Raw genomic sequence first — 17,024 nt, 5'->3', positions numbered from 1 at the left:
CACACACAAAAACCAGTTTAAGATGGATTTCTACTTTAAGGCTCAGTTAAGACAAAAGTTTTCTCTCCAATTCAGGTACTCAGTTATCATAGCAAACATGAGAAAATATTGTTTGTTGTCAATTTCTGTTAATAATGGTCACTGTGTGTATTTGAACTTTGAATTAAAAAATCACAGTATTCACAGCATTTGGGCCCTGCTGTTCACAATTCATCAGAAACACTTCATCTGATGAAGTGGGTTCTAGTCTATGAAAACTTACACCATAATAAATGTATTAGACTCTTTTTGTGTGTCTTTGATGGGGAAAATGATTTTCCTAGAAGCAAGCTGATTATGATGATTGTGCCTTCTCTAGGCCCGAAGGGAGACTTGGGATTTCCTGGACCACCAGGACCAACTGGACCTCCTGGACAGAAAGGTGCCAGTGGTGAAATGGGACTTCCAGGTAGTTATTTAAAGCATTTTTCTTCCTGGGTTGTTTAGCTGTTTATTGGTTTGTTGGACAGTAAGGGGGCGGGGATTAAACTGCAGTTCTAAAACATATCTGGAGATTAAGCCTCATTAGATACTTTATTTGCTGCTGAGTTAACATGCGTACATTTGACTGATTCATTAATTAAATACCATACTGTAAGGAACTTTGGACAACTTTGGACAGAGCAGCAAAACATAGAGCAACTCTTACTTATTTTCTAGGGTCCTTTATTTCTGCAATTTTCAAAAGAAGTATATTCTATTGTGCTTGCAAACCCTGCTTATAGCATCCCCCCCCCACCTTCAGTTTCAAAGATATTGAATCTGGATAGGTAGTTTGCAAACTGAGCCCTTTAGAAGCCATTGCAAAACTTTCTTTTTAATATTTTGGGCAGGTCCTCCAGGCCAAAAAGGTTTCCAAGGCATAGCAGGCCAGCCTGGCCAGCCTGGCCAGCCCGGGTTTCCTGGGCTGAAGGGAGACAAGGGTGATCCAGGCCTATCAGACATCGGTATTCCAGGGCCCCCTGGCCCTAAGGTATGTTGTCAAAATGTTATTTCAAATTAAGAGCACTATTTCTAATGTACAAGGGCAGGACTCCAATACCCTACCCAGCTCTTTGCCTCTGACCATCTCTGGCAGAAGTGAAACAGATTCTGAAAAACGAACAAATGTAGGGGAAAGGTTTGCTTGCTGCCATAATGGATTCCTGTTGCATCATAGGATTATTGTGGGCATAATCCAGTACACACTGAAATTGATGTGCCTCAAGCATACCAATACTGATGTGCACTTGCTTGCCTCTATTAGAAAAATTTAAGAACCTAACAAGAGTCCTGCTGGCCTATCTAGTCAACATCCTTTTCTCATAGTCACCAACCATATGCCTGTTGGAAGCCCAAAACCAGGACCTGTGCTGAAAACTACTTGTGATTCCCAGCAACTAGCATTCAAAGGCACCCTGCCACTGACAGTGGAGGTAGCACATAGTCATTGTGGCTAGCAGCCATTCATTGTCATACCATCCATGAATTTATCTAATCCTCTCTTAAAGTTGGAAGCCATCACTTCTTCTTGTAGGATCCAATTTGCAGGGCTCTGGTGCATAAAAGAACTTCCTGTCCCATTCAGCACATAGTACAACTCTTTTTTTCTGCTCACGAAAGAGCCTTTTCTTTGCTGTGGGAACACTCTGCACATGCATGCACACTCATCTTTGTGCGCGCACATCTGAGACCCTGTTTCCATCAGGGCTTTTGGATCACATGCACTGCATGCAAAAATAACATAGAATCATACACCAGAGGGAAAGCTGTGTAGGTCTGTTGCCAAAAAAGAGTCTTGTGACATCTGAAAGAGTAAACATTTTATTGTGGCAGAAATTTGCATGGATTAGAGCCCAATTCATCAGGAGGATGAAGTGAAGCTTTTTAGTTCCAAGGAAGCTGAATGTTAAATGTTAGAAGATTCAGGGCAGACAAAAAGAAGTACTTCTTCACATAGCACATAGTAAAACTGGAATTTGCTCCCAGAAGAGGCAGTGATGGCCACCAGCTTGGATGCTTTTAAAAGAGAATTAGGCAAATTCATACTGTGGTACCTTGGGTTAAGTACTTAATTCGTTCCGGAGGTCTGTTCTTAACCTGAAACTGTTCTTTACCTGAAGCACCACTTTAGCTAACGGGGCCTCCTGCTGCTGCCGTGCTGTTCTCATCCTGAAGCAAAGTTCTTAACCCAAGGTACTAGTCTGTAACCTGAAGCGTATGTAACCCGAAGTACCACTGTACAGGATAAAGCTATCAATGGCTAGTCGTCATGAAGGCTCATTTATCTGCTGTTTCAGAGGCAGCATGCTTCTCAATACTAGTTGCTGGGGATTATGTGTAGGAGAGTGCTGTTGAGCACATCATCTGGATAGGTATCTGGTTGGCCATGGTGAGAACAGGATCCTGGACTAGATACATCTTTGGTCTGATCCAGCTGGACTCTTCCTATGGTATTATGGGTGATCATCTGTTGGCATGTGTAACATACATGGGGAGAGAAGGGAGCGAGTGAAAGCCATGGAGCCTGAAGGCCTTGCAACAGATGGTGTCCAATAACTCTTTGCCTTCTATTCCTACACATCTATCTTGAATACTTTTACTTAGAAATATCACAGGGTGTGCCACTTGCATATCTTTTTTTTTCCTTTGGCCCCATTCCTAACACTATTCCAGCCTTCATTCTCTATGTACGTTTGTATATTTGCCAACTTAGGACAATACTCCATGCATCAGATGAAGTTGGTTATGGCCCATGAAACATAACACAATTTATTTTTTCTTCATTACAATTTTAAATATATAAAAGTCTAAGAAAAGATAACAGTGTGATAGCTAGCATTAGCCATACTCTGTGTAGACCAGTGGGTCCCAAAGTGGGTGGTACTGCCCCCTGGGGACAATGGGATTACCAAAGGGACAAGGCGGGGGGCAGCAGGGTTGCTGGAGGTGCAAATGACTGTCAGACTTTCAAAAGCTGGTATCATTGGATCAAGTTTTTTGTTGTTGAATTAATTATACTAAATAGTTTTACAGCGGTACCTCAGGTTAAGTACTTAATTCGTTCCGGAGGTCCGTACTTAACCTGAAACTGTTCTTAACCTGAAGCACCACTTTAGCTAATGGGGCCTCTTGCTGCCGCCGCGTCACCAGAGCATGATTTCTGTTCTCATCCTGAAGCAAAGTTCTTAACCTGAAGCACTATTTTTGGGTTAGCGGAGTCTGTAACCTGAAACGTATGTAACCTGAAGCGTATGTAACCTGAGATACCACTGTAATTGAATTTTGCATAAATGTGCAATTAATAGTTATTGTTTTGAATTATATTGTGCTGTTCTCCTTAGGTCATGCAATCTGCTATTCTGAACGCTTTTTATAGGGTAGAGGGGACTGGGGATATTATAATACTTTGAGATGTCAGTAAGAGAGATGGAAAATGATGAAGCCCCTTTTCACTTTATGGCTTCCTCTCCATCTACAATATAGGATATTCTACAATTTATATAAACATACCCTGCTTTCTACCCAAGATTGGCTTCCAAATGGGTTATTCCATCACAGCGTTCAAAGGATAGTACCTAATAGTGAAGAGCAATAAAGCAATACACAAAAAAGTGAGTCCAGCAGTAAAATGGAGTGTGGATCGTTCAAGCCAGCCAGCTATGCCGTCTATGCAGAGCCGGGGCAGGAGAGTGTTAGAGCCCTGTCTGGTCAAGTTGCATGGAATCAATTTCAATCCGTTACCCCCGACAATGTGGACAGGCTGCTTGGACGCGTGAAACCAACCACCTGTCTCCTTGATCCTTGCCCATCCTGGCTAATAAAAGCAAGCTGGGAAGGGCTGGGCGATCGGCTTTGCAGGATGGTGAATGCTTCCCTTTGTGGGAGCATTCCCAGACCCATTGAAAGAGGCGGTCATTAAACCGCTTCTTAAAAAACATCTTTAGACTTGGCCAGTATGGCCAACTATTGCCCAGTCTCAAATCTTTCATTCTTGGGCAAGGTGATTGAGTGGGTGGTTGCTAAACAACTCCAGGCACACCTGGAGGATGTGGACCATTTGGATCCCTTCCAGTCAGGAATCAGGCCTCATCATGGGACTGAAACTGCCTTGGTCACGCTGGTTGATGATCTCCGGTGGGCTAGGGACGAAGGTGAGAGCCGTTTCCTAGTTCTGCTGGATCTCTTAGTGGCCTTTGATACAATCAACGATAACATCCTTCTGGACCGTCTAGAGGGGCTGGGAGCTGGGGGCACTGTTATACAGTGGTTCCGCTCCTTTCTCCTGGGCTGTGTCCAGAAAGTGGGGGGGGTGAGTGTTCAGACCCCTGGGCCCTCATTTGTGGGGTTCCGTCTTCTCCAGCATGCTTTTTAACATCTACATGAAGCCGCTGGGAGAGATCATTGGGGGTTTGGACTGGGTGTCCATCAATATGCAGATGATACCCAGCTCTACCTCTCTTTCAAATCAGAACCAGTGAAGGCGGTGAAGGTCCTGTGTGAGTGCCTGGAGGCAGTTGGAGGATGGATGGCGGCTAATGGATTGAGGTTGAATCCTGACAAGACAGAAGTACTGTTCTTGGGGGACAGGGGCGGGCTGGTGTGGAGGACTCCCTGAATGGGGTAACTGTGCCCCTGAAGGACCAGGTGTGCAGCCTGGGATTCATTTTGGACTCACAGCTGTCCATGGAGATGCAGGTCAATTCTGTATCCAGGGAAGCTGTCTACCACCTCCACCTGCCCGCAGACTGTCTCGCCAGAGTGGTGCATGCTCTAGTTATCTCCCGCTTGGACTACTGCAATGTGCTGTATGTGGGGCTACCTTTGAAGGTGACCCAGAAACTACAAGTAATCCAGAATGCAGCATCTAGACTGGTGACTGGGGGCGGCCGCCGAGACCACATAACTCCAGTCTTGAAAGACCTACATTGGCTCCCAGTACGTTTCCGAGCACAATTCAAAGTGCTGGTGTTGACCTTTAAAGCCCTAAACGGCTTTGGCCCAGTATACCTGAAGGAGCGTCTCCACCCCCATCGTTCTGCCCGGACGCTGAGGTCCAGCGCTGGGGGCCTTCTGGCAGTTCCCTCATTGTGAGAAGCAAAGCTACAGGGAACCAGGCAGAGGGCCTTCTCGGTAGTGGCGCCCACCCTGTGGAATGCCCACCCATTAGATATCAAAGAGATAAACAACTACCTGACATTTAGAAAGCATCTGAAGGCAGCCCTGTTCAGGGAAGCTTTTAATGTGTGACATTTTAATGTATTTTTAATCTTTGTTGGAAGCCACCCAAGGTGGCTGAGGAAACCCAGCCAGATGGGTGGGGTACAAATAAATTATTATTATTATTAATTATTATTATTATTATTATTATTATTATTATTACTACTACTACTGCTGCTGCTGCTGCTGCTGCTGCTACTATCAGCACACTCCATCTCCCATGCCCACTAAGCATAGTCCACTTTCTGTAAACCTTGGAATTTCCTCAAGCCTGCTGATGCCTCCTCCTTGTGGAGCTGTCCCTAACCTTTTGCCCATCATCCCTAACCATTGGCCATGCTGGCTGAGGCTGATGGGACATGTAAGTCCAACAGCATCTGCAGGGCACCAGGCTAGGGAGAAGACTGCTCTTTGACATGTTGGTGAAGACACATAGATACCCACACTTGGAGAATGAGTTCACTTTTGGTATACAGTGAAAAGAACTGAGAGTGGGAAAATATGAAGATCTTCTGATGAAATTGGCTTCTGGAATGGCACAGGGAGGCGTGGGAAAGGGTACCTCCTGGTATTCCAACTCTTTGCTAGTCCTGAAATTTTTACAATACTCTTAGGCCACATTCACATTATACATTTAAAAAACACTGTGACCCTACTTTGAACAGCCAGGGTTTTCCCCAAATAATTATGGAAAGTATAGTTAAGGGTACTTAGAGTTGTTAGGAGAACCCCCCCACCCCCGTTTCCCTCATTGGGCTACAGTTTGTTCAGAGTGATTTAATGACCAATTGTTCTTCCCAATGACCTCTGGGAATTGTGGTTTTGCACCCTTGGCAAACCTCAGCTCCCATAATTCTTTGGGAGAAGACATGATTGTTTAAAATGGTATCATAGTGCTTCAGATGAACAGTGTGAATGTGGCCTTAGTTGTGTTTGCCTCAGTCAAGCATAAACCCTTCTTCCTTTTTTTCCCCTAGGGTGACCCTGGTTTGCCTGGATATACAGGCAGTCCTGGCAACAAAGGTTCTCCTGGCAATCCTGGGCTGCCTGGTTTAGCTGGCAGCCCAGGTGCAAAAGGTGATGCTGGCCTCCCCGGATTCCCAGGTAATTAATTTCCATTGAATTTCACTGTTATTTCTTCTGTTTTTCCTCCATGGTTCTCACACTTCAGCTCCTGGAACAAGTAATTTTTTCCCTCCCTGATTATGCATATATAAAATTTATATATAACATTTATATATAAAATTTAAAAGAAAAATTGTAAAGATGCATTGACATCGGTTCAATCCAATGAAATGAAACGGGGTAAAATAATTAAATGATAGTAATAAAAATAAATAATTTTTGATACAAATGAATAACACAAGCCCTTTTTTAACTCACCTTTTTAACACTATTCAGCAGATGTGGTTGGAAATACATGGAGTGTTTATGTTCAGTTATTGCTGTAACTCTTGATTGCTTTCAGGCAAGGATCTGTGGGGCCTAAGGCTGATAGATGGGAAGGCCCTACGTGGTATATACTGTATATTAACGTAGATAAATCATAAAGTCACAAAATGATCTAAAATTAACAAAGCTGCTCAAATCAAAGTATTCAAACAATAAATCATTGTCTCCACTGATTTCCCCGTTCCCTCACTTTGGCTGTGGCAGTCAAGTGTGGTGTCATTCCTCTGTGGGGCTCATGGTGGCAGACTTGCATAATAGATTTTTCTTCCTCTTTATTTTCACAACAGCCTAGAAGGAAGATGAGGCAAAGTTGAGAACAAGGGCCCAAGGACACCAGTTGACATTGTTGTTGAAATGGGAAACTGAAGGGCCTAATGAAATTTGAGAGCCTAAGGCTATAACATTCTGGTTAATCCGGCCCTGTTTATGCTTCCCTTTTTATTGGCGTGTATACACTGTCAACATCATAAAACAAATAGGACTGTTATTAAGGCCCCATAGACAAAGGCAGAAATGCCTTTTCCTTTTCCTTTACATATTTGCTCTTGTAAAGAAAGATACATAAAATCAAAAGCACCACATTTTAACATCACGTTGCTTTGCCACTTTTTCCATGCCTGAATTGCAATTCTTGCACCAGGTACTACAGTTTCCTTCCTACTTTGCTGTTTGTATTTTTAAATTGTGTTGTTGTTATCTACAGCTCTTTGTGGTTTTTACAGAAGAATGTTTCTTTATAGTTGTTATTGTGCTTTGTTGTGAAAGCTGCTTTGGACAGGCTTTACCTGGAGAATCAACATAGCTGTATTTGAAAAGACGAGCATTGCATAAACTCTGTTTTCACAGGTACACCAGGTATTCCAGGACCAAAAGGTATTGATGGACCCCCAGGTAATCCAGGTGTTCCAGGGTCACCTGGGCCTCCAGGTATGTGTTTAAAGGTGTAATATCTGTTAATCTTCTTTTTAATTAATTACAAATAAAAGTATTGTTACATATTCCCCACTACTTTGAGTGCTGAGAAGATGCAGGTGCAAAGCTTACCTGTTTTTGAACTATGAACATTCCTTTAATGGCAGCAATTGTGTGCTGGCATACCCATGGCACTTGTACCAAATATGAGTGTAGCACCCCCTTTTTTTACCTCTCCCCCCAAAAAAACCCTGTGCTGGCCCTTTAAACAGTAATCAGGCAGCAATATCACAACAGTATTATGTAGGGAGTTCTAGTAGAGACGTGTAAATTTGTGAAATGTTTTCCCTTTTCCTGAATGCAAATGCAGGTGACAGGTAGTTAGTATACCTTACCTGTAAATGATTTGGAATAAGGATTCAGTATTTTGAGAATAAATCCCAATTTTGATTCCACAGATGAAGCCAGTGGTTTTGATTTCTCTCAGTCTATTAGTAGACAATAGATTGTCGGTGGCGCTTGTGGTCTAAACCACTGAGCCTTCTGGACTTGCCAATCGGAAGGCCAGCAGTTTGAATCCTTGCGATGGAATGAGTTCCCATTGCTCTGTCCCAGCTCCTGCCAACCTAGCAATTCGAAAGAACACCAGTGCAAGTAGATCAATAGGTACTGCTGTGGCGGGAAGGTAAATGGCATTTCTATGCGCTCTGGTTTCCGTCACGGTGTTCCATTGTGCCAGAAGCGGTTTAGTCATGCTGGTCACATGACTCAGAAAGCTGTTTGTGGACAAACGCCAGCTCCTTTGGCCTGAAAGCAAGATGAGCGCCACAACCTCCTAGTCTCCTTTGACTGGACTTAACTGTCCAGGGGTCCTTTACCTTTTTTAAAAAATAGATTGATACATTAACAAATACTGCTCATACAAACTGATGTCATGGGTTAAAACATTTAAGTGCAACTTGATGCTGAGTTTCATTTGTTAAATAGAGCTATTTAACCATTTAAATTTCTCCCTGATAAATGCATTATTGTGATCACAATATATCCTACCAAGAGAGAACCTGTCTTTGTGGCAATGAACACTATAGAAGACCGTGACCATTGTTTGTGAATTCAACCTTCATGAACCAGAAAAAGTGTGTGGGAGGAAGAAAGATGTGAATCATTCAGTCATTTTGAGATATTTAATGCTCACAATAAAATAATACTGTTGATAGTTCTTTACTCGTTTTATACACATTAGAGAGTTTAGATATTCAGTAAGAGTAAATTTGAAGGCATAGAAAGCTTATTTAGTATAGTAGTTTCAGAGCTTAAGCTGGAAACAGAAATGAACTTATTTTTTCTGTTCCATTATGTTCTGGGTTCCTTCTGCCTCATACTCAAAGGCTGCTGCCGTCTGGTTTAAATTGGGGAATTTCTAAAATCGATATTTTAACTGGCATGTGCAGTTTGCTACAGTTTTCAGCTTGTGTCTTTTTTCTTTTTTAACAGATTACTGAGGCATACTTGACCATGTGCACAAGAATTGAATTGCAGAACACAAAGTAATTATGATACAATGGTGTGATCATATCAGAATTCCTTTGTGTGCTGCTATTTAACCAAGCTTTGATTATTTTTTTGTGTGCTCTGAATTGGTGGCATCAGCAATCTTTATCAAAAGTGAAAGGAGATGGGGAGATCAGTTTGAGTACTGTGTCAGGTTCCGGGCACCACAGTTTATGAAGCTTGTTGACAAATTGGCATATAGCCAGAGAATGGTGACAAAAACATGAGGGGCCTGAAGACCAAATCTATGAGGAAAAGGTTGAAGGAGCTGAATATGTTTAGTCTGGACAAGAGCCCAAACAATGGGCTGTCTCCAACGACCCATTGAAGTGGATGGACATTACTCTTAATGCTGGTCATTGACCATAAGAATAAAGATTTTTGATTTGGACATAACTAGCTGAAATAGACATGAAGAGCTTTCTGGTGGTACAAGCTGTTTAACAGGGGGAGATGTGGACAGTGATGGACCCACTTTTGTTACAGACTTTTAAGCAGAAGCTAGATAGTCCTTCTACTGGAGATGCTGTAGCAGTAGGTTTCCAGTGTTAGCCAGGGTGGACTAGATGGTGTTTGAGGTTCCTTCCACCTCTATGAATCTATAAGAACTCAGTCAAACTGCACATGTAACAGCAATATACACCAAGCAACTGAACATCAGAAATGAAAATACTATAACACCAACAAAAGACACGAGCGTAGAGGGCAGCCAGTAGGCGTTGGTAAGGGTAATAGAGGACTATAATGTTTTATTGAAACAAATCTAATATATTATAGGGTTTTTAAAAAACTAAAAAACCAATATCCTTAATTTTTAAAGGGGAATATTGATGGATAAGTAATGCATTGACAGTACCCCAGAAACAAGATTGAGAACTGTCAAATCCAAGGGCAAATTTTGTGAGCTATCTTGAAGTACCGGTAGATTACTTGGCTCTTATAAAATGCTGTTAATCCAGCCATGGATGGAACTGAGCATTTTCACCCCTCAAGTAGGTTTTATAGTTCTCTGCATATACCAAAGTAAGGGGAATGTTTTGATCGCTAAAGCAAATGGTCTTAAGGTAAAGATGGATCATAAACAAATCTATGGCGCGGCCACATTTGGAATACTGAGTTTTGCTCACCTCGCCTCCAAAAGGATATTGTAGAGTTGGAAAGCATTCAGAAATGATCAAGGGGATGGAGTGGCTCTCCCCTATGAAGAAAGGTTTCAGTGTTTGGGACTTTTTAGTTTAAAAAAAAGGTGAGTAAGAGGCGACATGATAAAAGTTTATAAAATTACGCCCTGGCATGGGGAAAGTGGGCAGAGAAATGTTTTTCTCCCTCTCTTATAGACACTAGAAAAGAAAACGCTTCTTCACACACAGCGCATAGTGAAGATGATGGAACTCACTGCTGCAGGAGGCAGTGATGGCCACCAACATAGATGGCTTTAAAAGAGGATCTGACAAATTCGTGGGAGAACAAGGCTATCAGTGGCTACTTACCACCATGCCTATGTTCTGCCTCCACAGGCAGAGGGAGAAATGCTTCTGAATGCCAGTTGCTGGAATCCATAGGAGGGGGAAGTTGTGCTTGTATCCTGCCTGCAGATTTCCCACAGGCATCTGGTTGGCCCCTGCCAGGAAAGGATACTGGACTAGATGGACCACTGGTCTGATCCAGCAGGCCATGCCTATGTCCTCATTATTTTGGTAGCTGTTCAGAATGCATCCATTGGTCATAAAATGAGGATCAGTAATGAAATCCAATATTTGTAATATACTCTTTCTACTCTTATTAGGTGACATTGGCCACCCTGGCCCTCCCGGCCTTGTAGGGGAAAAAGGACAGCCTGGGCGGGATGGCATTCCTGGACCAGCAGGACAGAAAGGCGAACCAGGTCAGCACCTTCCATCTCTTACAATGTTTTCTTTTCTCTTTCTGATACAAATGTTTGCCTCTGGCAGCAAGTACTGCATTCACAGATCTATAACTAACCTGTATATGGTGCTTGTGCATTGTAGGTCAACCAGGTTTTGGACGCCCCGGACCTCCTGGACTCCCAGGACTCTCAGGCAAAGTTTATTTTTCTTCATTCATGAAAGAGGGGGATCATAGCTCAGTGGCAGGACACATGCTTTGCATGCAGAAGGTCCCAGGTTCAATCATGGATTTCTCCAGTTAAAAAATGATCAGGTAGCAAAGACCTCTGCTTGAGAATCTGGAGAACCATTACTATTCAAAAGAGATGATTCTTAGTAACATGAACACATAATCTGACTTGGTATAAGAAATTACAGCTGGTGTCTTTTGAAATGGACAGAGTAGGTGGGACCAGTGTTTTTTTCCGGGGGGCCCCGGGGTATGCATACCCCTAAACATTTTGTGATTCTAAGTTAGGCCTCAATTAGGGACAGTATTTCAGTATGAGTAGGAAAATGAGAGTACCCCTTAACATTTTTTTTAAGAAAAAAAGCACTGGGTGGGACCACAGTCACTGACTAGCAGAAAAGCCTCTGACTGGTTGCAAGAAAGAAGATGGGTGGGTGGGCACAGACTATGATTGGTGGGGCAGTATCCTATTTAATGGACCAGCTTTCACTTGGGGTAAGCTTTTCTTCTGTGTGCCTCAGATCCCTATTTTGCACTTTACCTCCGCCCAATGGATCTCAGGATCCAGGGGTGGGACATGTAGGTCCTGCAAGCTTGATGTCTGCCTGCCTTTAGTATACAGTATTGATAATTGAAACATTGCAGTGCACCTATAAACATGCTCTCTTCTCTTCCCCCACCCTTAAACAGGTCAAAAGGGTGACTCAGGTTTACCTGGACCCTCAGGACCTCCAGGAGCCCCTGGTCTGAAGGGAGAAACAGGCGGTCCAGGATTCCGTGGCCTTCCAGGTTCCCCTGGCTCTCCAGGGCTGCCAGGACCACCTTCAGAAGGGCCTAAGGGAAGCCCTGGGCAACCAGGCATACCAGGGAGGCCAGGTAAGAAAGAGAAAATTCAACAGACATTTTGCTGACAGGTTATTGGTCTGTTGGAACAGTATACTTGTATACTGTTCGGCTGAAATTGCAATACACTCACCTGATGTCTTCTGGGTATCCTTAATTTACCATGAGAGGTTACCTGAAAGTACAGTGGTAACTCGGGTTACAAACACCTTGAGTTACAAACACTTCAGGTTACAGACTCCGCTAACCTGGAAGTAGTACCTCGAGTTAAGAACTTTACCTCAGGATGAGAACAGAAATCGCGTGGCGGCGGGAGGCCCCATTGGCTAAAGTGGTACCTCAGGTTAAGAATGGTTTCAGGTTAAGAACGGACCTCCGGAACAAATTAAGTTAGTAACCAGAGGTACCCATGTCAAGAGTGAAAACAAAAGACCACCTAACTGATAACCTGTCTGCAAAATGTTGCAAACTTGAAATAAGCCTCCGCATGTCATCACGGCAATCATCCAGCCAAGCACCCAAATCAACTTTTAATTGCATCCGCCAAACATGCCTGCACCATGGTGCCACATGATAAAACAAATCCATCTTGTGCACAACAACATAATAATATGCACTGTCCGCAAGACCTATGAAAATCAAATCCATGTTAGCAGCACAGCATGATCAGAATTTATCATGGTTTCATTCATCTTCATGTCATGTATGCTCATCCATGCTCCATCACGTCCCACAACTCCCAACGGATATTCAGTACACCCCTGCATCATCTTCATCCTTCTATGCCCTCTCGTCTTGTTTGCTGACCTACCATGTACTAATTCTGGAACTGATAATACCCATTTGATGGGTGAATGCCACTGAGCTGATATTGGGTGTCCAACAAAAATTTCTATAATGACTGGAACATTCTTTGGCAAAAGATGGGAAAGCTAATATATCTTCCATACTGTTTTCTGTGTCCCCAAAATACTCCATTAAAACTGACAACAAGTGGAGCTGGCAAACCATGACCTAGTTGTTGCTGTAGCCATTTACCATCATGGTTTTCTAAATGGCAGACAGGTGTGTGTTCTATTACTTAGTAATTAAGCATTATTGGTTTATCATTAATTAATTACATGTATACCCCCATCTTTCCTCCCATGGTGGTGTACATGGTTCTCCTTCTCCACATTTTATCCTCACAACAACCCTGTGAGGTAAACAAGACTGGGAGGCAATGACTGGTCCAAGCCACCCAGAGAATTTGAACCCTGCTCTCCCAAGTCCCTAGTCTAAAACTTCTATCCACTGTGCCACACTGGCTCTGTTTGACAATGGTGCCACACCAAAACAGGATTTAGGTTTAAATAGATAGAATCCAGGACATTTTTATAAGCCACTATGACTCAAAAATGTCTGGGCAAAGCCAGATGGAACCTCAGGAAATGGAAACGGGCAGAACAGAATGTGCAACAGTTGGGAGTCAGATTTGGGTGGGAATTACTTGTTGTTTGCTAGCAGAAATTATTTATTAAAGATATTTTATCACCTGCCCTTCATAAGTACAGACACCAAGCCAGGGTACACAGCACAGAATTAAAGCAGCAGACCAAATTGTAAAATAACAACCATCAAACAAATATAGCACCTGAAAACAACACAGCAGCTTTAGCATTAATCATCCTGCAAAAGTTAACATGCCTGGACAAATAAACAAATCTTAACTTCGTGCCAGAATGTGACCAATCTTTGCATACATAGGGGAAATAGGGGTAAATCACCTCTGCCATTCCCCCGCCACACTTTTTTGGGGGGACTTTGGGGACCTCAGCTCAGCTCGTTGAGCCAGGGTGGAGGACTTACGCTGGCATATCTCTGGCTGAGCTGGGAACCCCGGCTGAGCCCAGGCTCAACCAAAGATCCACCTATTTCAAGCTGCACTCATCCCGGCAGATCTTGAGTATTGCTCCCTTACTTCTAAAGGTGGGGGCACTTGGATAGGAGCCTCATGAACACATCTTCGTTGATAGGCAAGTTCCTATGGATTCAGGAGAATTTGATTTACCCTGGCGGAAAATGTTGTTTTCCTCACCATCACCTCCTTCCCCAAATAAGTATACATAATCCTGAGTAAAACAGATACGAGCCTAAATTGGTTTCACACTGAGAAGGAGAGAAGGAGCCTCTTTAGGTAGTGACTGATGGGAAAACACCAGTAATGGCTCAGTGGCTTTGTTCCCACCATCTTGGTTTGTATTGCATGTGGACTGTACTGTACAACATGAAACATCCATCTCACTCCACCATGCATGTCCCAGTCTGGGTAGACCAAACTGTTATACTGTTCAAGTCAATCCACATTTTAGGACTCCTGAATGGGCAGGAATGGTTTAAATACTGTCTCTGTAACACTGGAGTGAGGGGTTGTTGGCCTTCCAGATGTTGCTGAACTACAACAATCAGCCCTAGCAAGCATGGCATTGGCAAGGGATGATGGGAGTTGTAGTTCAGCAACATCTGGAAGGTCAAAGGTCCCCCACACTGCTGTAATATATTATCACAATGCAGTTGACCAGTGTAATTATGTTTCTTGGACAAAGATCAATGGATGCATTGGATATAACAACAACAACAACAATTTATTATTTATACCCTGCCCACCTGGCTGGGTTTCCCCAGCCACTCTGGGCGGCTTCCAAAAAAATATTAAAATACTGTAATACATCAAACATTCTATTGATCTTCATTATAATTGTAGATAATTAGATGAGTTCTTGCAATTGATAACATAATTCAGTAAAGGACTTCCTCCAGTTCTTACATGGTCTTGCTTTTTGATGTGAGAATTCCTAATGTGTCATTTCATCCCATCCTACAAAACTAAACTCTTTTAGTTTAATCAGTTGTTTTAAAAATTCTATGGATTATAATAGTTTGGTCTATTCATAATTTACAAGAAGGAATTTTAGATGGATCACTGTGAAAACGTTTAACTTATTGACATATCTAACCATATTGATGTTTCCCCATTCTAATGATGGCCTTGGTGAACTTTTGGTCCCCTCCTTCCAGGTGCCACAGGTTAGCTCATTAACTCCAGTGTGATAACTTTGCATGCCCTTGAATGTACTTCTTTGATGAAAACAAATATCTCAGTCTGTAGGATGGGTATGCCAAGTCATTAACCTTACATAACAGTAATCAATTTTATATCCCACCTTTTCTCCAAAGAGCTCAGGGTGGCATACAAACTTATTCGACTCTCTACTTTATCCTCACAACAACCCTGTGAGGTTAGATAAGGCAAGAGACTGGCCCAAGTCACCCAGTGGGCTTCATGACTAAGTAGGGAGTCAAACCCAAGTCCTAGTTCAGCGCTCTAACCACTACACTACACTACACTGTCAGTCAGTGCAGGACTCTTATTGACAGTTCTGCTACCCATGGAGAACATTATCAGGGCTTGGGCAAATATCTTGCAATGTTGATTCCAACTCAACATGTCACTTGAACATGAGGCCATATAACAATTTTATGGGTTATTCTTGCAGTTTACAAGACTTGGAAGTCTGATTGAAAGGATAACAGCATCATTTGCCAAACATCATATCCATTATAGAACTAACCTGGCACTGAGCTAGTTTGGCATACTTTATGTATGAGAAATTTATTTGGAACATATCCAGTGCTATACATGCATATCAAACTTAAAGCCTTTTGACAATTAAAATATTGTCTTGGTGGATTGTGTGTGGGTGTCATCCAGTGTTGGTCATATTCTTTGTAGACCCATTAACTAATGTTGGATATCACCCTGTTTTTTGTAATTTATTATAAGTATTTTTATAGATTTTTACTCCCAATTTTCCTATATGCACATTTTCGGATCATGGCCTACCAAACATCCCCTTTCCATTTTTTGACTTGGTTAATTCCAATGACATGTTCTCGGCACAAAAGCACTGCTCACATGGGCAGTGTAACCCAAGACCACTCCCACAAGGTTGTGTGCTCCTATTATTGTTGCTATTATTACAATAATTAATCATTATTACTAATCCTGTTGTAACCCACCATCTCAAGGCGATTCACACATAAGACAAGTGAAACCGTCATAGAATAGAATCATAGAATTGGAAGGGACCCTGAGGATCATCTAGTCCAACCCCCTGCAATGCAGGAATACGCAGATGTCCCATACAGGGATCGAACCTGCAACCTTGGCATTATCAGCACCACACTCTAACCAACTGAGCCATCCTGTCAGGGGTAAAAACACAGTTAAAAACACAGAACAACAAATATATTTAAAACAAAACTAAATCCCTAACCAGTGGGCACTCATGGTAAAGACTCATTTATCCAGCTTAAGAAAGGTCTCCAGTTGTTTCTAAAAAGTAGGTGCCTTTTGCTTCTTAACAGGAATGCTATTCCACAGAACAGGAGCAGCCACACTAAAAAGCTCTGCTCCGAGTTACTATAGAGCAGCTTCTGAGGGCTTCTGAGATCTTTGAAAATTGCAGGACAAACACCCCTTTTTTAGACTAGAAGAATAAAGATCCTCCATTTGCCAGTTCGCCTGCTGTTTCTTACACTTAGTGAGCAGGGTTTGTGCATAAGCTGGCTTCTGATATTTTACCAAAACCAAACTGTTGATGGTCAGAATTGATTCCTCACTTACCTACTAGTTCACGCTGTCTGAAAAGATAGGATTTCACCATCTGGAATGGTTTTATGTTTTCTGCAGACTTCATTACCTCAGTGCTCAGCCTTGACTGCAGATTTTTAAAATTAATTTAAATAGCACTGGTCTCTTTATGTATCCTTATTGTATTGAACTGCCTTGTGTAAACTGACTTACTCTGATCCTCTGCTTTCCTGATATTCAACCTGCTACTATTTCATGAGGATTTTGCAGTGAAGCAGGATGCTAATATAAAAGAAAA

At 42.5% G+C, this 17,024-nt stretch overlaps 1 protein-coding gene across 4 annotated transcripts in view; it reads left to right on the top strand.

The window, feature by feature from the left end:
* COL4A5 (collagen type IV alpha 5 chain) overlaps positions 1-17,024 on the top strand; it is a 136,965-nt gene that overhangs the window by 102,512 nt on the left and 17,429 nt on the right. For all 4 annotated transcript variants that reach the window (XM_053373882.1, XM_053373881.1, XM_053373884.1 and 1 more), the window contains 7 exons: positions 359-448; positions 873-1,012; positions 6,216-6,342; positions 7,537-7,617; positions 10,940-11,038; positions 11,163-11,213; positions 11,941-12,126. In XM_053373882.1, coding sequence (XP_053229857.1) covers positions 359-448; positions 873-1,012; positions 6,216-6,342; positions 7,537-7,617; positions 10,940-11,038; positions 11,163-11,213; positions 11,941-12,126 — 774 coding nt within the window. The remainder of the gene's footprint in view (positions 1-358; positions 449-872; positions 1,013-6,215; positions 6,343-7,536; positions 7,618-10,939; positions 11,039-11,162; positions 11,214-11,940; positions 12,127-17,024) is intronic.

This window comes from Podarcis raffonei, chromosome Z (genome assembly GCF_027172205.1).
Source record: "Podarcis raffonei isolate rPodRaf1 chromosome Z, rPodRaf1.pri, whole genome shotgun sequence".
Taxonomy (NCBI): Eukaryota; Metazoa; Chordata; class Lepidosauria; order Squamata; family Lacertidae; genus Podarcis; species Podarcis raffonei.
The sequence above is the reverse complement of the archived record's forward strand: the minus strand, read 5'-3'. Positions and strand labels throughout refer to the sequence as shown.